The sequence below is a fragment of the Marmota monax genome, unplaced genomic scaffold (genome assembly GCF_021218885.2).
Source record: "Marmota monax isolate L192 unplaced genomic scaffold, Marmota_monax_Labrador192_F-V1.1 WCK01_AAM20220418_F8-fsc00144, whole genome shotgun sequence".
In the NCBI taxonomy this organism is placed as follows: Eukaryota; Metazoa; Chordata; class Mammalia; order Rodentia; family Sciuridae; genus Marmota; species Marmota monax.
The window spans coordinates 1665505-1689367 of NW_026694618.1; the positions used below are offsets into that span (position 1 = coordinate 1665505).

The 23863-nt window shown below is 44.8% G+C and overlaps 1 protein-coding gene across 13 annotated transcripts in view; it reads left to right on the forward strand.

The window, feature by feature from the left end:
- The window catches only part of Ica1 (islet cell autoantigen 1), a 158354-nt gene extending 147246 nt beyond the window's left edge, over positions 1–11108 (forward strand). For 12 of the 13 annotated variants that reach the window (XM_046422578.2, XM_058572163.1, XM_046422581.2 and 9 more), the window contains exons 14-15: positions 8517–8606; positions 10836–11108. In XM_046422578.2, coding sequence (XP_046278534.1) covers positions 8517–8606; positions 10836–10957 — 212 coding nt within the window. In that variant the 3' untranslated portion in view covers positions 10958–11108. The remainder of the gene's footprint in view (positions 1–8516; positions 8607–10835) is intronic. The other variant, XM_046422587.2, reaches the window with a different exon arrangement.
- Positions 11109–23863: the final 12755 nt, after the last annotated feature.

The window sequence follows — 23863 nt, forward strand, 5'->3', positions numbered from 1 at the left end:
ACAGGGATAAATGAAATCCCAAAGTGCTTCTCCACCTGAGTTTCATCCCTGGGTTTTCACCATCTCTCACCAAAGCTCCAGAGAGCAAGCTGCCAACTGACTTGGTTTCACCCCCCACCCACCTGTGGCAGAGGTGCTGGGCGTGGGAGAGTCGGAAGGCCAAAGCCCAGGATCCTCAGCCCACATCTTTAGGGTGCTGGAAATTCTCTAGAATGAACCTCACTTAGGCCCCCAGCTTTAGGGCCCCAGATACAAGAGCCCTAGTGCAGAAGAGAGCGGTGATGGATGAGTGTCCAGTGCTGTGAGCCCCACACCCCCTTCCTGAGCAGGCACAGAGAGAAGAACTCAGCTCACAGCCTGCCAAGGAGCTAAGACAAGGGGCTTTGCACCTCAACCTGGCTGCATGTCCAAAAGAGAGCCACCAAACCACATGTGGGGCAAAAGAGGGAGGTGCTCTGACAGCAAGAGAAAGATGCAAGCTCTTCTATAAAAAGAGAAAGAGGTTCTACGTGGAAGGCCATTTGTTTCTCCAACAAAGCCTCATTTGTGGTTGCTATCCTACCAGCACCCTAGCAAGTGGCTTATTCATTAACAAATATTCATTGGGTACCTGGGTGTGCTGGACACTGGGGACTCATCTGAGAACAAAACAGACAAAGCTCTCTGCCTTCCTGGCACTCAAGGTCTCATGAGGAGGAAAATAGTGAACAATAAACGTAACAAACAAACAAATCAGATAGTTAAGAAGTGATCCACGTTAGGGAGAAAAGAGAAAGTGAAAGATGAGATCCAGACAAAGACTTGCAGGGGTTAAGAGTTAGCCACATGGACAAATGGACAGAGGGGACCACCTGTACTCATGCCCTAAGGTGAGGACATGCTGCATGATCAAGGTGCAGGCAGAACACTCTGGTTGGAGCCTACTGAGTAAGTGCGGGGGAGGCGCTCAGAGGACTCGGAGGCTAAACCACGAAAGCTGAGCTGTGGAGGGTCTTGTAGCTATTGGTAAATATTGGACCTTCTTCAAGTCCAAATGAAATTGGGAACCAGCACAATATCTTCAGCCAAGAACTGAAGTGATTTTTGTTTACCGTTTAAAAGGATCATTTTAACTGCTGAAAGTTTCCTTTTCTCGGTTCTATCAAGGTCAGTGTTAAAGGAGTTATCTTATAATTATTTAGTGATCCTGTTTCCTGTGCAAACAAACATCTTCCAATTGAATACCTGTGGGACTCAAAATGAGAGGAAAAAAAAATGCCATAGCTAAGTGGTTGAAAGCAGCCCCTTCAGCTTCTACCACCCATCTAGATTCCTGCAGGTGCAGCCCTGATTCTACTCTGACACTGCCCTGACGCAGGGAACCTTCAAAACGTGTGTGGTACAAATAAAGAAGGGACTCCCTGCTTCAGTGATTGATTATGTCATCAGACTATAACCACCTTCTGTGCTTTGCCAGGACTCCTCCCACCTCCAAAGGAGGGAAGATGAATGTTGTCTTGAGATTATTCTACACTATGTTCATGGTCCAAAAATCCATCTACAGGAACATATGAACAGTCACATATATAACAATTTAATGGTAACTGTTAAACTGTGGCCACCTTATATTGAAACTGCTTCCCCTGATTAACCAGATCATCTCAAAAACCAAAGTCAACAAACCCCTGAAATTACTCAGTGGCAAACTGAGCACGGGAGAAAGGCTTGTTGGCATATTGGCTCAGTGAAACCAAGAGTATGGCAGGGCATTCAGAGGCCATTTTCATACTGCACAGCCCCTCCCCTGCAGCACTGCTCAGGCCCCTACCGCTCTCTGAGTCCTTCCCTTCTCATCTGTGAAAGGAGGTATCAGGCTCAGCTTCTCATCCCTGTAGCATGTTCCTATCCACGGATTAACCCCGTGTCAGTGATGCTGAGGACTGACTATTAGCATGCAGTTCTGTGACTCTGCCATCTGTAGATGGTAAGGTAACGTTACCCAGTGCTCAAGATGACACACACTGTGGCCAAGAACTGTCCCGTGTGCTTTTTTTTTTTCAATAGTTTTTTAGTTGTCAATGGATCTTTTATTTATTTACATGAGGATTGAACCCAGGGCCTCACACATGCCAGGCAGGCACTCTACCGCTGAGCCACAACTCCAGCCTCTCCATGTGCTTTTTACATGTGTCAATTTATTTAATCCTCACCATGCCCTTCCCAAGCAGGTGTTATCATCTCTGCATGTTAATCAGGGACACTGAGGAAACTAATGGCTAAGTCATTGGTCCAAGGTTACACACGTTCTAGGGGCAGCTGGACTTCAAATCCGGGCTTCTGACTCAGGAACCCATCCATGCCTTTCTCCAGTCCCTCTGTGGCCACTCAGTCCAGTGTGTCTGATTTCAGCAGTGGCTCCCCAGCTGGGCCCTTCAGGCAGCTCCTTGGATCCTCCCAGAGGAGCTGGACTTGTAGTGAACAGCCTGGCTGTGGGCATCCTGGCTGCACACGGGCATGGGAACTCCCAGGTAGCCAAAAAGGGATGTGGGAATAGAGAGACAGGATTCCTGATCACACAAAAGCTGAACGAAGTTCTCGAATAGCATATTGAAGTTGGATTGTCCAAGGAAGCGTTTACGGCTTGTACACACTCATGCACAGCTTCCCTGAGGGGCTGGGGCCACGCTCAGGCTCAGGGAGTCAGGGGTCTGAGGTGGAGGGCTCCTGCACTTCCATGGGTTCTTAGCCCCTGCCACAGCCTATGTTCCCCTCTCCCTCCTCCTCTTCCTCCCTCTCCTCAGTGTTTCATCTCACCTGAGTCTCCTCTGCCCACCCTCCCCTCTTCTTTGACCTCTTTCCTCATTCTGTTCCCCAGCCTTCTGGGAAGATGCAAAGGAAAAGGGATTTAGGAGGAGAAGAGTTACTCCTCCCTTCCCTCCTACTCCACGCTCTAGAAGTCCAAAACAAAGGAATACATGTCAGATCAAGTTGTGCTGAAAACTTGAAGAAGTTAATTTTAGCTGAGATTTCTAAGAGTTTCTGAAGTTGTCAGCATGATAGGGGCTGGGGTTTCCTGTATCATGCAGTAATGAGAAAATTGGGCCTTTCTGGGGCCTCTTAAAGTGAGTAGGAAGGAGAGCCGGTCCAGACAGACTAGGCAAGGTAGGGAGAACTCATATTCGACATTCTCAATTTTCCACCAATGTCTAAAATTTAATTTAGAAGTAGACTTTGATACTAGAAAGATTACCAGCTGCTCAAAATAAATGCACCAGGAAATCTTTCAATTTAGGATTCTACAAACCAAAGCTAAGAATCTCATTCCAGATTCTCAAAAACAGAGCCTCAAGTTCCTTCAGGATATTGATTTATCTAATTCTCAGATGCCGTTGCCCTCTGGGTGGGTTTCCATTTAAGGCTAGTGTTACGTCAAGCTTTGGGTTATATCAAGTAAACCTTCTCAGCCAGGGCTCATCTTTTGCCATTCCTGGCTGAGCCTGGTGCTGGATAATGGACATTTCCATACTCAAATGGAGTAATACAAAAGAAAAGACTGTGAGTGTGTTGATAGTTTGAACGTGAGGCAGGCACTCCTTGCACAAGCCAATGGAGTTGTCAACTTCATCAAAGTACCAGCATTTTCTAAGCCCACTGAGGAGTATCTGTAAAGCAGCTGTTGGAGACCTGCAAGATTCAAGTGCCTCTGTTAGTCCCTAGAAGGAATCTTGACCATCTTCTCCAACCACATTTTGTAGTTGAGGGAACAGAAAAACTTCAGAAAGATCGTGTGATTTGGCAAGTTTCTGTGGCTTTTCTACAATTCAAGTATGGTCTAGATTCCTCAACTTGGTTTACAAAGTCCTTCAGGACCTGATCCCAGTTTCACAGCTGCCTATACCACCCACGCCTTTACTTACCCTGACTTAATGACCTTGTTCTGCTGGGGAACTGAGTATTCTATCTGCACACTGGACTCCAGCCATATGGAACTTCAGTGTGCCCTGCTCTCCCCACCCACGGGGCCTTGGCATGTGCTGTCCTGGTGTATACCACCCACCTACACATGCACAATGCTTTACCTGGCTGGCTCCTCATCCTTCCGGGTCAACAGTGTCATTTCGTCCAGGGAGCCTTCCTCGACTCCTCCGCACCCCAGCAGTCAGTGCTAGGTGTTTCTGCTCCCCACTTCCATGATGCCCCACACCTCATCATCGCACTTACCTCACCTTATTAGAAAACCGAATTCATTTCTGTCTCTTGCTCTGGGTTGTCATAGGAACGAAGTCGGTATTTGTGTTGCTCACTGTATTTCCAGAACGTAGCTCAGTGCCTGGAATTCAGTAGATGTTCAAAAAGTACTATTGGACGGGTAGTTGGATGGATGGGTGGATAGCAGGCAAGAAAGGAGAGAGACAGACTGACAAATGACACTAGATTAGAAGAAAACAAGCCTCAGATGTGAATTCCTGAGCATAATGCTCTCGGGGGTTACTCCAGATGTCTGCTGAGTTACACAAAAACCCAGTTTCAGCTTAGATTTATTGAGGTCCTGTTCTCTAGCCTCTCTACTGCCTGGTCTCATCCACAAATCCCAATTTACTCATGCAGTCACCTAATAAGGCAGGAATTTTTATTTACCCCTCACAGGTATGAAACTGAGGCTGCAAGGGGAAATGAGGATGGCCGGGTGGTGCTTAGCCATCGTGACTATGGTGTCCCTACTTTGCCCTTCACAACCAACTCCACCCCCGAGCTCTCCAGGCTGTGATTAGCTCCCCAGACTGGACTGCTTCTCTTCTCTGCTGGTGAATTACGTTCACAGCAAAGCACTTCTCTGGGTGGTGTGATTTGGCTTCGCCTGCAGCTCTCACTGGCCAGTGTGACTTCTGGCCAATTTATATTTTCCCTTATGTAAGTAAAGGGGGCAGGGTTGCTCTAATAAAATTTTATATGTGTTTTCTGCAAACGGGTAGCACATTTGACATATCAAAGGAACTGAGAGCTGAGATGGTCCTTTTGTTCACAGAGCTCACTGTGCCCTCCTGCCCCCCAGCCTTCACCATCCCTCCTGACACAATTCCTCCGAGATGGGGAGGCATCTTTCTTGCCACACCTTCGTGTTAAAAACGTCTCAGCCAAGTAACACCAACTAGAGAACAGTTGATGGCAATTACTAGAATATTAGCAGCACTAAGTTCTCTTTAGCATTTATTTTTTTTTTCCTGACAGAAGCCAAGACATTTGAAATCTGGCTTGGCATTCCGTCCCTAATTACCCACATTGCACCCTTCCCCTAAATAATTTCCAAAAGTGATATGAGTGAGGGTGACATTGCAGCTGAGCTTCGTGTTTGTTTTCTTTTTTATTTAAATAGCTGGTGTCACAGCCATGCTGTTTTATCCCTTCATGCATGTATAGTCAAACTGTTAGATGGATGCTTAATAACTGTTCTGGGGAGGGAATGTGACTTGGCACAAGAGGCTGTTGTCTCTGCTTCGCACCATGGGTGTCTGCAAAAAAGCTGAGGTAAACAGTCTCTAGAGATCTTTAGGCTCATCCTCCTCCATGTCCTCTGCTGAGGAGAAGCCCCCCAAACTATGGATTCTAGATGTTGCTTGTGGGTAGGAAGTGTTCAGAAACCTGTAGTTACAAAGGAACTCAATTATAAGACATTTGTGGACTGGGGGTGTAGCTCTATAATAGAGTACTTGCCTGGCATGCCCAAGGCCCCAAGTTCAAACCCCAGCAAGTATGCAACAACAACAAAACTGTTTTCTTTATAAAGAAAACATTCTTTAAATGATATATTTGAAAATATTGTTTATATTTATGGCACTTCCAAAATATAGTATGACGTACAGATTTTGCTTATTTCTGTTTTTTTCAGGTACATGCACAGTATACAAAGGATGGTCGCACTCTATTTTTGCATGTAGATTGTTTTCTGTCTCCTTTGAAGAATGTGTTTCATTTCATACTCTGAAAACTACAGTCCTCTGAATCTGCCTCTCTTTTCCAGTTCTCTGGAGCTGTTTTTGAAAATGAGTGTTGTGCATTTTTTTTTTTTTTTGGCAAAAGGGATGCATTTTCTTGATGTGTTCCCAGTGTACAGAATAGCATGTGGAGATCAGGGAGGCCCGACCCCTGTACCCCTCACCTGGCCTTAACTACTAGACTTCTCTCTAGAAAGGTGCCTTCACAAACTCAGAGAGCACAACACAAGCCAAAGAACTTAAAGGAAGGTGGGATCCTGAAGTGGGCCTTCTGCTTCCTAGGAGGGCCTCTCTCCTGGTCCTGGCTCTGGCCTCAAAGACCTGCTACAGTCCTAAGGGATCTGCTGATGCAGGCAGCTTCTGCTCCCTCTAAAGCAGTGCTTCCTATACTCCATTCACATAACAGTTGCTGTTGGTTAAAACAGGTTCCTGAGCTCCATCCCAGGGATTCCGATCCTGTAGGTCAGCACTGTCCCATGAATTTGCGTTTCTAACGAACTCATTGGTGATGCTCATAATGCTGGTGAGGGTTTCACACTTACGAAACCACCAACCTGGGAGAATGAGGCCAGGCTGCAGGGGTTAGTGGAGAGGCAGCAGGGGTTGAGTAGAGTAGAGTGCCAGGGTCTTGACTGCACTTGGTTGGGGGCAGGATTGCAGTGGAAAGGGTGTTGCCCAGTTAGATTAGACCCCTCTCAGCTTTCCCTGTGACTGGTGTTATTTGGCATGCACTGGAACCACAATGTTCACTTTCCACATTTGCCACTTTTATGTGATTTGGGTCCAGAAGGAAAAATGGTTGTGGGCCAGTTTTCTAGGAACCAGGAGGTTATGTTATTCCTGGATCACACCAAATACTGGTAATTTCTTTAAAATTGTTTTATTAGAGTCTAATTTATATGCTGGAACAGTTCAAAGTTTTCTCATAAATGTACATTGTACAGCTGTCACTGTAGCTCAGGGTTAGAACCTTTCCATCATCCCAGAAGACTCCCTGCACATCCGTGGCTTTGGTTGTTTATGAATCATGTTAACGGTATGTTCAAGCACCTCTTTAGTGAATAGCAATGGCTTTTAGAACCGTTTATATATTTTTCATTGTTTTAGACCAAGTAAACAGGTCACAGTCTGTGTATTTCATTACTCATTGGTTAGTCTTCAAAAACAAGCTTGTATGCCAGGGAGTTAGTAGTACAGCACTTACGGGGTTCCAGGTACTGCTTTGTCAGCTCTTCAAATACTTCAGAAGTGCAGTCCTCACACTTTAATAGTTCGTCCTAATTCAATGGTCATACATTTAAACCCCCATGGAGCCCCAAGCAGAGTGCTGAGGAATCTAAAAAGAAATAATACATGGCCCCTGGCTTTGAGACACTCGTGGCTTGCGGAGAGGGGACAAAAATACAAACTAATAAATACAGTAAGACTCTATAATTAAGTCTTCTGCAAAGAATGAATCTTAGAATGACAGGGTAAACAAATGGCATTAAATTCTACAATTTTGTGGTATCTACTGAGTGGCTTCTTGCTCTGGAAACTAGCTTCTCTGCTCCATCTGAACTCTTCCATCCAAACATAAGTCTCTCTTGAAGGCCGAGACAAAACCTGATGGTCTACATTTTACAGGGAGAAACAACAGGACTTAATCAGCAAATGTCTACCTGTTCTGTGTTAACTATTTTGGAGCCCATTGAAGAAAAATTCCTTGTCTCACTCAAAGGACAAGACTTAACACACAAAGAATTTAAGCAGAGCTACAAAGAAGTATATGGTAAAGTTCTAATTAAACATGAGTCCTGCAGAAATATCCAGGATACACAGTAAATGGTGCAAGGTATCAGGCTTGCATCTCTAGAACAGGAGTGTTGAACACCGCCTAATCACTCATCCATCGGTAGGCTTGGCGCATGAGCCACACAGCATGTTGAGTCACACAAGCTAAATGCCATTTTAAGTTATAGCGTAAAGATATAAAGAGGACTTTCTTTCCCCTCATATGTTTGGGCTGGGCTGCCATTTATTTGTCAATATTAATTAAGCCTCCCAATTTAAATTAGCTGTGTAGAGAATGAATGAACTGGACCACATTGGCAGTAGATTTGGATAGTCTTCTAGTGCTACTGCCACATATAATGGTGTTCTCTTTTAAGCGTTCCCTATTTTTGACAGAAAAGCAAGGGCCTTGATTTCCTTGGCGCACTATTGATGATCTTTGGTGTGATCATGAAAGGACTGTATTTGGGAAGAAAAAATGGGCATAAAACTAAAAAAGCAAAAACGCTTAAATTTTAGTAATTTCTTGTGTGCCTTTCAAAATCTGATCTTTTCCTTAGCTTTCCATATTTTTGAATTGGGCATGATTATACCAACCTCTTGTCCCCTGAAGCATTCCAGTGCAAGGAACATGGAGAAGGGTCTTGTCATACCATCCTTTGCCCTCTCTTTAGGAGCCACCATGGTTGAGAACCATGTATGTGCCCAGCAGCTGGTGGGTTGGTGTGACTGCTTTTGTTAGATCTAATGTCCTCTGGTTTTGAATATTAGGCTGGTCAGAGAGCAATGTCAAACCTCCTCCTACTCCATGGTCAGCACCAAAGACATGCAGTTCAAATGACAACAGCCCTGCACTGAAAGGTAATAAGGTGTCATGTCCCCTGATGTGACAGTTGCCTCCTTTTCCAGCAGCCCAACACTATTTTCTGTTTCTTTACTAATTTCTATTTGAGCATCTAGGGCTCAAAGCAGGACTATGGGATAAAGAGTTTTAGATGATCTTACAAATTAAATTCAGAATTTTTTCCTGGCATACTGTCCTAATTCATAATCCCCTTTGTCAAATTGTATCTGCTGAGGATGAATCAAATCTGTCTCCATGTGATCAGGTGCTCCCCAAGATTGGCTGGAAATATTAAGGTGGGAAGGACCACTGAGGTTTGCTATCATTTGCTAAAAGCACCATTACCACCACCAAATAAGGCATCTAATTAGTGCTCCTCAGAAACGGGGAGGTTTCTTAGTTGTCAAAAGAGGTCCTTTTAAGCTCATGAGATCTGTGCTCTATGGGGACAGCTCCCCGCCTGCTAAACCCGCCCACAAAGAACATCTGTTTGACAGATCATCTTGTGTATCTGCAGCTCTATCTCTGTTCCTTTGGTCATCACCCACTTTCTCTTTGGCCACAGGAAGTTAAATGAAAATGTCTATTTCATCATCATCAGAAAGGGTTCCTGAGATGTTCTTTTAAGGGTTGTGCAAATAAGTCACACCTGGTTTTGCCCTCAATAGTGGAGGCCTGGGGAATGTAAAGGTCCCCAGAGTATAAGCATCTGGCTCCTCACAGGTGAAGGCCATGACCACTTTCTGATGATCTCTAAGATCTTTTACAGAGGTAGGAGGAAGGGGAAGTGAGCTTGTAACCCATTTTCGCTGGAGATGTCTTTAAGATATCTTGACAGCCTATCAAGAACAGACACTAAACCACCTAAATCAGTCTTGCCCCATAGAGTATCCTTGCATAACCACCTACATGATGAAGATGAAACTCCCTTTTTTAAAGTAGTTCCCACATCTCCCTGCCCCTCAATCAAACTATAGTGAGCTTTCTCAAATACCAGTTTATTACAGCAAAAGAAACCAGGTGTTTTGGAGGCTGACCACATGGAATTCAATTAAGGTTACATATAGGAATAACTTGCATATTATCAGCTATTCTTGCTGGCAGTATTTTTCTTTCTGTAATAGATACTTTGATTATGTCACTAGAAAGTAATATAACTCCTAGAGATTTTGAAGGGAAAAAGGGTGAAGGAATCAGAAGTCTAAAGTGATCAGATCAGTTCAGTATCTTAGCATTTTGGTGTCATTTTAATGAAAGGACCAAAGTCCCTGTGGATATAATCCCAACACTTTCATCCCTTCACCACGTTTAGCTACTTGCCCTACCAACATTTCTTGAGACTCTTCCCAGCCAGATGGTAAGCACATTCCTAGCTGCTCTTGGCTAGAAGGACTCCCTATCCCAGAGATGCTTTCTTTTTTCAGGCTCTGACACTCCCACCTGTCAGAGAAGAAGAAAAGCATGGGTCATCCAAGGCAGTGAACTTAGATTCTCATGTGGAATGATTTATATAAAAAAGAGCCATGACTTATTTAGAAATCACTTGCATGAGGCCCTCTTTTGAAAATGTTCTCATGTGGAAAATAATTGGACTGTATGATGGTGCTATTCAGGAAGTTAGGTGTTTTGGTGGAAAAGCAACAGAAGGGAATGCTCCAGGGATCTTGGAGATGAGGAGATTTTGAGCTCACTGGGGAAAGAAAGGCACATCAAGGGTCTCCTTCCTTTGGAGTGAGAGGGTGAGAGAAGAAGGTAGTGACCCTGATAGAAGAAGAGAAGCCAGCCCTGGACACAGCTCACTGTGTACCTATGGCTTGGAAGAGTAAAGAGAGAGGTCACCATCTCTCTCCTGACCCAGCAGACTTGAAGGAAGGGATTCCTCCAGTACACACTGGAAAGCACTCTGCTGCCTCAGCCTGATATCTGAAATAACTATTTCCTGGTTGTGGTAAAGCAAGAGGGGTCTGAGGTTTTTGGCAACTAACTCCGTGGGCTGTGGTCATTAGCTGGGGTTGGAGTAAAGGTGAGGTTAGTTAACACAGAACTGTGTCTTTCACTGATCTTCAGGCCATGGCTTAAAAAAGTTAACCAAGCAGCCAACCAGGGACATGCTATTTCCTGGCTCATTAGAGACAGGGTAATGGGATTTATCCCTTTTTAAGATGATGTTAGACTGCCTGCTACCAGCATGGTGGAGGTAGAGATTCAGAAGGTGGGTTTATTGATGTTTCCTCTTCTCTCCCTAGAGCCTGCCAAGGCTGCCTCGGACCTGACTGCCTGGTTCAGCCTCTTTGCTGACCTCGACCCCTTATCAAATCCTGATGCTGTTGGGAAAACGGATAAAGAACATGAGTTGCTCAATGCATGAGTCTGCAGCCTCTGAGAAGGAGTTCTCCTGCGGCTCCGCAGCACCTCACCTGGGGCTAGCAGAAGTATAATGCGATCAGTATGCTGTTTTCATATTTACGTGCCATTTTAATAAAACAAAAGGGTCAAGGGCCCTGTTTATACTGGTATAATTATTTACTCTGATTTGGTATAGAGGGTTTTAGTGTGTTCTCTATGTGGATCCAAATAGTACAAGAGTGTCCAGGAGCAGTGTCCAGGCCACTGTTCTCCTGCCAATGTCCCATCGTGGCCACTGTGGTGTCGCTGGGCTACTGTGAGATCAAAGTACTTTGTAATAGGTTTAAATATCATGTCCCACAGTCCTTAGCGGCAGCAGGAGGCTAACAAAGCTTAATGTGTCCTCCTGTACCCCCGCCTCTGTGTGAGGGGGTCTTCTTCCTGCCAAACCAACTTCCACTGAGCTCTGGATGAAGCTCCAGCCAACCAAAGACACTGTCCCCACAGCGCTTGCCTGGTGGGCCACATGTTCTCCCACTGGTGGAGGAGCTGGGTGTCTCTGCTGCACAAACCTTTCTATGGAAAGCAGCCATATTTCAGATATCAGTGTCTTCTTTTGTCCTCTTCATGGCTGGAATTTAAAAGCATGTATTTCTAGAGCCTCTTGTGACTTTTTTTTTAATTAAACAGAAAAAACATTTGACATGCAAAGGCATGGAGTCTGTTGTGGGGAGTCAGGGTTGTGTGTTGAGGGAGGCACCATGGGTGTGGGGATTGGAGTGGCACAGAAGAGGGGGATGAGTCCCACCTGCAGCCTTGAAGCTACTGATTGGACCCAATACATCTTTCTTTCAGAAAAGGCAGCCTGACTGGTGCCATGGAACTTTGGGGGGACCCAGGCAGGGGTGGGAGCGACAGTTTTGTGTTTAGGCACATAATCAGCTCTGACTCTCTACCAGTATTACAAGTTCCAGAGCTGGCACCACCCCTCCCCTCCCATGTCACAGGTGACTTGATAAGTGAGGGCCACACACACTCACAGGAGCCAATACACACCCCTTTCAGTGAGCTCAAGGCCCTGAGTGGGAGCAGAATCAGTGATCAGCCAGGAAATGGTCCTATCTGCTGGGAGAGGCCAGGACACCTGTCATAGGCTCCTGAAGCTTCAGCCCTCAGCTCTGAAGGGGCTTCCTGAAGTGATCTCCAGAAATTCCCATGTTCACAGAAGCACCCTCATGGAAGGGCATGGCCACGGCGATAAGTTTTGTCCTCTAAAAACCTCCCTGGAGGACTGGAGGCAGACTGTTGAAGGTTTGCTCTTATAGAAAAGGATCCACAGGTGATGGATGGGCTCTGCTGGCTTTCCAGCCCAGCACAGGCCCCTGGGGAGTCTCATTTGTTAGAATTTCACTTCACAGATCCCTCAGCCTGTTATTCATGGACTTTGAGGATATCAAGATACAGGACCAAGGCGCTACCTCACACCTTTTCTTGCACCCATGGGAGTGCTTGCTTATACCCAAAGCTCCATCTGTGGACCTGTGTGCTTGTTGTACACCCCATCTGGAACACCATCATAACACCTGTACACCTCAAGAACCCCTCAGAGACCCCTCTGCCCCACGGACCTCTCCAAGTACAGCCCCCAGGTCTCCTTTCTCCTTGAGCATTCATCAGTTCTGCCCTCCTGTCATGCCAGGGTGGCACTCTACCTGGTTTGGTCAGGCCTGTGCTTTAGGCATTTGCCTCTACCGTGAGATACTGCAACCCCCGAGAATAGAGTCCCTGTTTCCCCAGGTTTCCGTCTCCCCAGCAATCAGTACCCTAGAGTCACCAATGGGAACAAGGGATTCATGATTGAAACCGAGTTGTCCTGTGTGGAAAGCTGGCTAAGGGTCCAGGTTCCATCCTGGGTCACATTTGTTTGTGGCTGCGAAAACCCACAGCCGCCTCCAGGAGCAGAAGCTGGAGGGCCTGGCTCGCTCTGCCCAGGGGGTGGGGTTCTTCTGTTTTGAATGGATTACTTTAAATACTAACAGGCTGCATTTTAAAATTGATCTGTGGGTGGAGGGGAGAGCATTGTGGTGGCTTGGACAGGCTTAGCTACAAGGAACAGGAAAGAATTGCCCTTGGAGACATTTTCTCCCCGAATTTTCTTTATATTTTTTGAAAAAAAGAAAGAAAGGAAAAAAAAAAAAAGAAAAGGATTCCATTCCCCTTCCCATCTGCAGTCCACTTGGCCAGCCTCTTGATCCCTTTTGATAGGCGTGTTTTGATCGGGGCTCACACAAAGCCCCTCAACCACCTCTCCAGTTTAAGGAGAAGCAGCTGCTGCCTGGGCGACAGCCCGCCAGGGGCTTCCTCTGGGATCCTCCTCAGGGCCCCTCCCCAGCTGCCCACAGCCTGGCTCTGGCATGGAGATGACAAAGGTACCTTACCCTCTCAAGCCCAGTCTTGTTTCTCCCTTTTTTTCATTCCATGCCATGAGGCCAGTCTGAGCCACAATGGTGGTGGACCCCTGGAGAAGTGCAGAGTTCCTGTCCCTGGACCACTTTCCATGGTCTAAAATGCCTCCCCGCAGACAGATAAAGAATACACACATTTGAGGGAAGGAGCCAGAAATGATTCTGTTTCCTCCTTTTTTCTTTCCCCGGCTGGCATGTGTGCTTGGTGCACTTTATAGATTCATTCCCTTCAAAATGTAATTTTAGAAATGTCAAGTTGATCTTGAGTTCTGGGAGAGTGAGAAAAGCATCCGTCAGCTGCAGAATTAGAAATGCACCAACTTAGGAAAAACCAACACTTTCTGCTGGAGGTTCATGCCTTGAGAAAACGTGACGTACTCGAAGCTGACAGCCCTGGGAGAACCCTGAGTGGCCCACTGGTGGGCCTTGAGGATCAGGCTCACCCATTGTGCTTTAAGCCAGTTTTTTACAGGTGGTGTGGGGCCAGAGTTGAACGCTGAAGGTGCCATGTGAGGTTGCCCAGCCATCTGGGTGAAGACAGCACCTGCCAGGCCTCTCTTGCTTCTGCCCAAGCTGCATGCAGCTCCTGAGCAGGCTAGCTAGACTCCAGACTTCCCTGCCTCAGTGGCTACTGCAGAGACCCCTCCTGGGGAGCCACTCTGGCCAAGACTCAGAGCTAAATATTAACACTGTTTGATTTTGCCAATATATCAAAGTTGCACCTGTCTTTGTGATCAACGAGTGTCCTCCGGACAAGCCATGGAACTTAATCCTATGCTTTGATGTCAACGGGCTTCCCAGTTCTCCAACTGGCACACTCACAATGCAGCGATGCAGGTCTCTTCAGCTCTGTTGGAAAACAGACTTCAGCCTGGACACAGCTCCAAATGATTGGCAAAGGCTGCCAAGAATTCTGCACGGAGAAGGAGTCTTATAAATGAGCAGTATTTATGATGGGTGTGGGACGGGGAGTGGCAGCAACCAATACTGCCTTAGACTCCATTTTTTCATGGGGCTTTTAGAGTTAATGTTTTTTGTTTGTTTAAACAAAAGTAACTGGGATTCCAGGAGAGAGAGAGAGAGAGAGAGAGAGAGAGAGAGAGAGAGAGAGAGAGACGTTCAAAGAGCACAGCATTACTGAAGTGTAACCCAACTCAAACTGACTTACTTGCTCAGGTAACTTAAGTCTAGGTGAAGGCTTCAGGCACAGCTGGATTGAGGAGCAATGGGACTCAGCTGATGTCCTCCACAACTGTCCCCTCAGCAGTACCCAGCTCTGATTCCTTCCATTTCTTCCAACAAACTTCTCACAAAGAGGCAAAATGGCCACCAACATCTCCAGCCAGTGTCTTGGAATTGAGCCTGTTTTGGGTCCTGTGTTTACTCCTCCACCCCTTGGGTCAAGAGGCAAGGTGGAGTTGGGTAAAAATATGTTTGTTTGTTTCTTTCTTTCTTTGTGTTGCTGAGGATTGAACCCAGGGCCTTGTTCTTGGGAGGCAAGCACTCCACTAACTGAGCTATATCCCCAGCCCTTGAAAATATGATGTTTACCAGCTTTTATTTGCCTGTCCCTGGACTCTGTCTCCCATGAACTGAGAAAAAGAGAAAGAATGATTACTCCAGGTAAAACTGGGATGCTGTTGCTAGAGGGAAAAGGATGGACATAAAAGGACTGGACGGTTTGGGGGGGAAAACCCCTGCAGGGGCCCTTTTAGAGGCTACCCCTCCTCCCCATCTCACCCCCTCAGGTCCTTGTGCTAGAAGTTTAGAGTTCCCAGTGGCTACAGAAGTTCTCCTACCTTCCAGCCCACTGCAAGGCAGCACAAAAGGAGTCCTAGGGCCTTTTGCATCCAATACACTACTTATCTCCAGATGAGGAAACCCAGGGACCAAAGGTTTACCAAAAACAAACTCAAAGTTGTTCTGGAAAACCAGAACCAGAGCCCATGTCATCTGACTCCCAGGACAAGTTTCTTCTACATCCAGTTATTTGCAAGAAATTGAGAGCTGTAGAAAAAAAAAAATAATCTCAAAGACAGGCAACGTTCCCTTAAGAAGCAATCTTTCTTTTCCTTCTTCACACCCCTTATTTTTCTTTTCAGAAGCCAGTTATTAAATACACCCCTGGAGGTAGACTCTAGGATAGCAGGTTAGAGCTGTGTCAAGAGTTTACTCTGAAGCCAGAAAAACCCATGGTCAAACCAAGACTCCCCAGCTGAGCTTCCATTTTCTCACTCATAAAATAGGGATAGTAGCAGTCCTCCTCCTCATTATTTCAAGGATTATGTGCACCCAAGACTTTAGCATTGTACTTGCACACAAATATCCCTAGGGCTTACTTGGTAAAATGTTACTGAAGTGGGGACAGGGGCTGCTCCCTCAGTTACCTTAAGTTCCATTTTTCTCTCCCCATTACTATTTACTAACTCATTCTTAAATATAATAGGAATGGAGTGGGGAAGAAGAGAAGACCCAAAAGTCTAACGAATAAGTTGTTGCTGATTTTTCCATAAAGCTGAACAAGATGTGCGGAGGCTAGGAGACATGAAGCGGGTTCTTGGCTGGACAAGAGGGGCACACAGCAAAGCTCACCCATCTTAAAGGTATTTTTAAATGCATCAGTAACTGGAACACTGATCAAAAGAAGTTAGGAGACAGCAATGAGAACGCTCCTGTGTTGTTGCTGGGGATGCAAAATGGAACAGCCACTTTAGGAAACAGTTTGGCAGTTTCACAGAAAGTTAAACACAAACTTTCCATACAACCCAGCAACCCCACACCTAGGAATTTATCCGTGGAGAGAAAAAAAAATATGTTTACACAGAGACCTGTCTATGAATGTGTAGCCGCTTTATTCATAATCTCCAAAACTGGAAACAACCCAAATATCCTTCAACTGCTGAAAGGATTAAAAAGAAAAAGGAAAACCTATGATATATGCAAATTATGAAGTATTACTTAGCAGTAAACAGAAGCAAGCTATTGACACCACCCAACATAGAAATTCACACTAATATCATGTACCCCCTCCTAGGATGCAACTGGAGCAGCATTTTACCTCTGTGGTGTTCTTCCCCCCAAACACACCCCCCCCCCCCCGCAATCTAGAAAGAACAATTTCAAACAAATCCAAATTGAGAGGCATTCTAAAGAATACCTGATCAGGGTCAGTGCTTTTCAAAAGTACCAACATCACAAAAATAAATAAATAAATAGATAGATAGATAGATAGATAGATAGATAAAAGAAGAAGGAAAAAACTGAAAACTATCTCAGATGGGAGAAGACCAAGGATCCATGAGGACTAAATGCTATGTAGAATCTTGGGTTGGATTCTAGAGTAGAAGAAGGACATCATTGGGAAAAATGGGTGTGATCCAAATAAATATTACTCTGTAATTAAAATGCACAAATATAAACATAATGCAAAGTGAAAAAATATGGTACTGCACCAATGTAGATTTCTTGATTTTGACAATTCTCCTATAGCTACGGAAGATGTTAATAAGAGGGGAAGTGGGAAAATGATAGTATATGAGAATTTGGTATTATCATGGAAACTTTCTGTAATTCTACAAGTATCCCAAGGCAAAAAGTGGTCAGTTGTCCTTTGGCCAAAGCTTCATACTGTGTGATCCATTTGTATGACAGGAAAAGGCACAGCTATGTAGACAGATATCAGACCAGTGTTAGCCAGGGGCTGAGGTTGGGGGTGAGGGTTGACTTCTGGTGGCCCAGGAGAATTTGGGGGTTAATTGATTATATTGATGGTGACACCACTGTTAGTGTTCGTCAAAATCCATACAGCTATACACTAAAAAGGGTGAATTGTACTGTATGTCATTTATACCTCAATAAGGAAGTATGACTCTAACAAAAGAAAGAAATTCGTTTCTGGATCCTCCAAAAGGGACGTCAGCACTCAGGGGGAAGTACAGCCTAAGACATCTCCTGAAGCAGAGAAAGTCAGCCTGGGATGCAGATCAGGGTGATGGATGCACCTCCTGGTGAAGGAAGGTGGTGGTATTCGTGGGGTGTCTGCCAACACCCTTCCGAGTGTAAGTCAAAATAGGCCAGAGCGTGCTTCAGTGAGAAACTGATCACATGAAACAGGTGAGCTTCACAGTGTCCTCAGCAATAAAAAGCAGAGCTAGAGGTTCTGTTGGCTGTGCTAGGCTTCATCGTAGTAATGGCACCCTTATTCTCCCTTCATTACTTAGGAATGGCCACATGGCTTTGCCTCACTGCAGGGGCTGGGAAATGGGACAGGGTAGCTGGAATATATTGCAAGAGTGCTACCATCCCTTTAAAAAAGACTGTGGCCAAGTGCAGTGGCACATGCCTATACCTCTCAGGAGGCTGAAGCAGGAGGATCACAAGTTCAAGGCTAGACCCAGCAACTTAACCAGGCCCTAAGCAACTTAGCAAAACCCTCAAAATATAAAATAAAATAAAAAGAGCTGGGGATGTGGCTCAGTGGTAAAGTGCACTTGAGTTTAATCCCCAATACAAAAAAAAAAGATGGGCTGGGGATGTGGCTCAAGTGATAGCGCGCTCGCCTGGCATGCGTGAGGCACTGGGTTCGATTCTTAGCACCACATACAAATAAAATGAAGATATTGTGTCCATCTAAAACTAAAAAATAAATATTAAAAAACATATTTAAAAAAAAAGAGAGAGAAAGAAAGAAAAAGAAAAAAGAAAAGAAATAAAGAAAGAATTAAAAACCCTTGATCTAAAATTGATTTTGAAAATCTTGCAACAGTGGAATCTATTTAGTCTGAAGGAAAGACAAATATATTTATGTAATACTTAGAAGAGGTTTTATTTCGTTTTGTTGGTGGTGTTTGGGTTTTAGTGTACCAAGGTCTTGTAATATTGGCAGTTCTGTTTTCTCATGGGAGATGGCAAAAATTCCATGAGAAAGTACTGTTACAGACCAACATTCAAGATGCCTGCCACACCCCTCTCCCCACTTTTAAGCATTCCTGGCTCCTGTTCTGCCAGGAAAGACACAGTTGTAGTCAAGTAAGTCATGCTCTCGGCCACAGACCTCCTGGTCTCAGCTGACTAGCTCAGGAAGCCAGTGTGGTAGGCCTGGCAGAATAACTTTTCACCCAGAGAAGTGTCAGAGTTTATCAGATTCTCCCCGCTTTGATTTTGAGCTGGAGATAATATGAATTAATCTGTCAATTACAAAAGCAGTAGCCAAAATTAACAGAAGAAATGCACAGTTACCACAAAGCAATAGGAGCCTTAAGCAATTGCAAAGAAAGAGCCAGCTGAGTAGAAAGGTGCAGAAAAGATGCGTGGTGGGGTGGTGAGATGGCTGGGAGTGACTGGAGCATGGAATCAGACCCAGTTGCAACTAATACAGTGTCATTGAACACCCACAGCTCATCTAAGCCCCTTTGATGAGTTGCATCTCTTTACATTCTCCTCTGAAAATAGAATCTTTGCCCTTAATATAAAATGAACACTTATGTTATGCCCTCTGACCACTTGGAACAAACTGAACTGAGGGTCTTGTTGTCTTCAAGGTCCCAAAGTCTTGCTTTAAAACTTTCAAGCACTCAGCAGCAGCCATTGAGCCCATGTTCATTCTCCTTGAGAACATGATTAAAAGCAATCAAATTCTGATGTCCCTCAGGCTCCAACAATCTCTTCCTTTTCCACCTTGCCCAGCACCCTGAGCATTTCAGTAGAATGCCCAGGCTCGCTAGGATGCCCCTTTCTCTGTTGCTGGATAGACCCCCTGATCACAGCCTCAGCGTGGGATAAGTACCTTCTCCATGATTTACTCTAGAAAAGAGCTCTGCAGAAGTGCTCAGGAGAACTCTGAAACCAGAGAGAGACTGACACCTTGCTTGCTAGTGAGGACACCATTAATTTTAGAAACTCCTCATCAGAAGAAGTTGGATTAGTATCGCCTCTCTGGAGTTTCCTTTTCCAGCTACTCTGCAGGGAGTCCTCTTATTGATTTTGGTCTGAGGTGTCTCCTGCTGGTATATCTGGCCCTGAACCTCACTTCCGGCATCCTCCACAGCTTTCCTGACCCGGCACTGAGAGATCCACACCCTGCTTCCATTCTCTTCCACCAATTTATCTCTATTTCTGATGGCTGAGTTATAAATTCTCTCTGCCCTGTTAGAAACTCTATTCTGGTCTGGGGATTTATGGATGTCTTAGTTTCACAAGTCTGTACATCCTCTGAGATCATATGTGAGTTTTTGAAAATGCACCTACTGTGGTTATTTAACCTGAGGAAATGGTCTAGACCTTCCATAAATTCTTAAAGAGGTCGATGAACAATTAGAGTCAGAAACATTCCTGTCCCCTTTCTCAGCAGGGAAGCCCCAGCCTTCTGTACTCTTTCTTCTCTCCTTGCCCTGAAAGGCTGAGATGGCCATGCGTGGGCCTCAGCGGTCACACTGAGGTGTATTTTTATCCTGCCAATAGGAGCTGTGTCCTGGGTGAGCTGTGACTCTGGCTCCAGCTGGAAAGGAGAAAGCTAGCAGGGAGACAGCAAATCCTGAGCGCACACTAGCCCAAGTGCATCTACCTGCAGTTTGCCACCCATCTGTTACCTGCCCTCAGAACCAGCCCAAGGGGCGAAGCCCAGAGCCAAGCAGGCTAGTTTTCTACCCTGTAAACCAGGTCCCTGACTAAACAGAAAGCACCTTGAAAAGACAGAAGTCGGCCAAGACTGAGACTCAAGTGTCCTGGACTCCTGGCCCTGTTTTCCAGGCCTGGTCAGGGTGAGGGCACAGGCACTCAGGATCTCAGGGAAGATGGTGGAGAAGTTCTATGGGAAAATCACATGCTCCTGCTCTGGCCTCCTCCCTGGGCAGCCAGGGAGAGTGGAGCACCCTCTGCTCACCAGTGAGGACACCATTAATTTTAGAAACTCCTCATTAGAAGAGGCTTGATTAATGTATGGACTCTCGGGAGCTTCCTTCTCCAGGTACTTTGCAGGGAGTCCTCAGACTGATTTTCCTGACTGCCCACTCCCCACCCAAACCAAGGAAAGGTGCAAACAGTTTAGAGTAGACAGTGGAGGAGAAAGTTTGCTGCAAACTTGTTGGGTGACTGCCCTTGAGCTATGAGCTGTGTGTATGTGTTTACTCCCTTACCTCATTCTGATCCTATGTAGCCTATGGACAATAAAAACAGCCACTTTCCTGACATAGTTACTCTATACCAGGTACTGTGTTATATGCACAAAAACCCACTTCATTTTTTTTAAATTGCGATTACTTCACATGCCACAAATTCACCCTTGTAAGTGTATGATCCCATGGTTCCTGGTATATTCACAAGGTCACGCAACCATCAGCATTATCTAATTGCAGGACATTTTTTGTTATCCCCAGAAGAAATTTGTATCCATTGGGAGTGACTTCCTATTTCCCCAGGCCCAGACCACTAATTTCCTTTCTAGCTCTAATTATTTTCTTATTATGGACTTTTCCTATTAGTGGGATTATACACTTTGTGGTCTTTTGCCTCTTTCACTAGGCATGATGTTCTCAAGTCTTATATATGTAGAACTTATCAGTATTTCATTCTTTCTTATTGCTGAATAATGCTCAATTGTATGGATTTGACAAACACAGTCATCAATTACTGAATATTTGGGTTGTTTCTACTTTGGGGCTATTATGTATAACGTTATTATGAATGTTTGTATACAAGTTTTTATGTACATATACGTTTTTATTTTTCTGAGTGTATACCCAGATGTGGACTTGCTGGGTGATATGGTAACTCTATATTTGGTCTTTAGAGGGACTGTCAGCTTACTTCCCCAAGTAGCTCCATCATTTTATGCTCCCCCACCAGTAAGCAAGGGCTCCAATTTCTTCAGTCTTGCCAATACTTGTCATTGTGTGACTTTTTAATTATGGCCATCCCAGTGACTGGGAAATGGTTTTAATTTGCATTTCTTAATGGAAGTAAGTATCTGCTATGGACTGAATCAAAATTTATATGTTTGAAATTCTAATCCCCAGTGACACTGCATTTAGAAGGTAACTAAGTAAGGGAAAATGAAGTCATAAGGCAGAGGGGTGATCCATATAAGGAGGCATCAGAAAGTTTGCTCCTAATCTCAGAGAAAAAGCTGTGTGAGGGCAAAGCACCCTCTTCAAACTAGAAAGCACTTCACCAGAAGCCAAACTTGCCAGTGTGAGCTAAGACTTTCAGTCTTTAGAATTGTGAGACAGAAATTTCTGTTGTTTAAGTCACTGAGTCTGTGGTATTTTGCTATGGTAGCTGAGGAGATCTAGACAGAAGCATTATCTCCCTTATATAAATGAAAAATCCCAGGCTAACAGGGCCATCTCTCAACCCTGTCTGATGCCAATGTCTGGCCCATTTCTCCTGTGTCACTTTGCTACTGAGTTCCCTAATGAAGAAGAGACATGTTCTACCAGGTGCAGACTGCCAGCTGACCAGAATCAGCACAGTGCATAGACCTGGTTCTGTGAATGAGGGGCAGAAACTTGCCAAGAAGAATAAACGAGTAAATGTTTGAATCCCCAAGTTGTTGTCTGGCTTATGCCAGCTGTAGATTCAAAGACTTATTAAGAACGTCCCAAGGTCTTTTCCACTGTGATTCCCCAACCAACATTCCACTGCAGCCTGTCTAGTGCTCTCATGCCCATCATCTCTAACACAAATTCCAGGGTAACAAGCTCCATGACCGAAGCATCCATGTCTGTCTCACACGGACCCACTTCAGGCATCTCTGTAAAACTAGATCAAACAACACTGGATAAAATAAAATCACATAGAAATGTGAACTGCGTTCAATAATCATCTCTCTGCCATTTTCAGGCTTCTATGGTTTGGTGCTATGGGAGTGGGGGTAGGGATTTCTTTTCAGTTTTCTAGATGAGGCAGTTTAAGAAGCAGAGGACAGATTTCTGGGCTTCCTGGTGCCCACTTCACAAATCCATCTCCACTGAGCAGAAGGCTGTTAGTATGGGCCACACTCCAGGAAACGCTATGTCCTCTCATTCCCCACAGGCATCTTCAACCTCATTTCAGGCCTACATAATTTAATCCTATTTACCTTAGAGTAGGATGATATTGGGGCCATTTTCTCTGGAAAAAGGGGATAAAGCCTGAAGCTCTATGTCACGTGTGGATTCTCCCACTCAGCCAAAGTTCGCGCTGCCAACGAATTCTCTCAAGCTACCTTGGTTTCAAGAGAACTGCTGCTTATTTCGATTGAAATGAAATCCTTTGCTCCCATTCTTTTTTCTCCTTTACCTTTCCTCCTCCCTTGTGTTTAGAAATTATCATGCATTGTTTCCTAAATTACAAGGTCATCGGGTGCTGATACACAAAACTTAGAAAAGAGAAAAGCAAATGCTATAGAATTACCCACCCATATAAAACCACCATTAATTTTTTATACCTTCTTTTTACTCACATATTTTCACAAAACACAGGGATCACACAGTTTTTTTTTTAAATTCTTTCTAGATACACATGACAGTAGAGTGTATTTTGACATATTATTCATACATGGAGTATAACTTAATCTATTTAGGATCTCATTCTTAGGGTGGATCACGCAGGTTTGTGACCTGCTTTTGTGCCATGGTGTTGAGTGCTGCCATGCTGTTGTTCATAAAGGATATGCCAGTTTATTCTTCTCACAGAAAGATATGAGTGACTGACTGTGTTAGTCAGCTTTCTGTGCTGTGACAAAATACACAACATAAATAACTTATAAGGAGGAAAGATTTATTTTGGCTCATGGATTCAGAGGTCTCGCCTGTGATCGCTTGACTCTGCCACTGTGGGCTTATGGCAGTACAGTATATCATTGTGGGGAGCACATGGCAGAGGAGATCTGTTCACTTCATGGCAGCCAGAGAGCAAAAAGAGAGGCAGGAAGGGGTTGGGGTCCCAAGATCTCCTTCAAGGGTATGGCTCCCCCCAATGACCTAACTTTCTTCCATTAGGCTCCACCTCCTCAAGTTTCTACCACATTCATAATCCCACAGGCTGGCAACCAAGTCTTCAACATAAGGGCCTTTGAGAGATGTTGGAGATCCAAACCAAAACAGTGACCAGACCCCTGCCCTCAGCATTGAGATTTATATCTTCTATTCTTTGCCAATTTAAAGGCAAAAACCTGTTGTAATTTGCATTGCTTTGATTACTAGTGAGGCTAAGTATTAATTTTCATGTTAATAACTTCCTTGATTTTCACCTTGACTTTATGTTATAAATTATATAAAACAGCCGTTAAGCCATATCTGCTTTCTACTGCAAACTGGTTGACAGATGGAAAGTGAGAAGGTGGTACAGGCAGAGGAAAGAGGACAACTGTCAACAGTCCAGCAAAATGAAGATTGTGTTGCCTCCTTGTCTTTTACTAAACATTACAACAGGAATGTATGCTTGTTTTATGAAAAAAAACATCAAGTATTTCAAGAGGGCATACA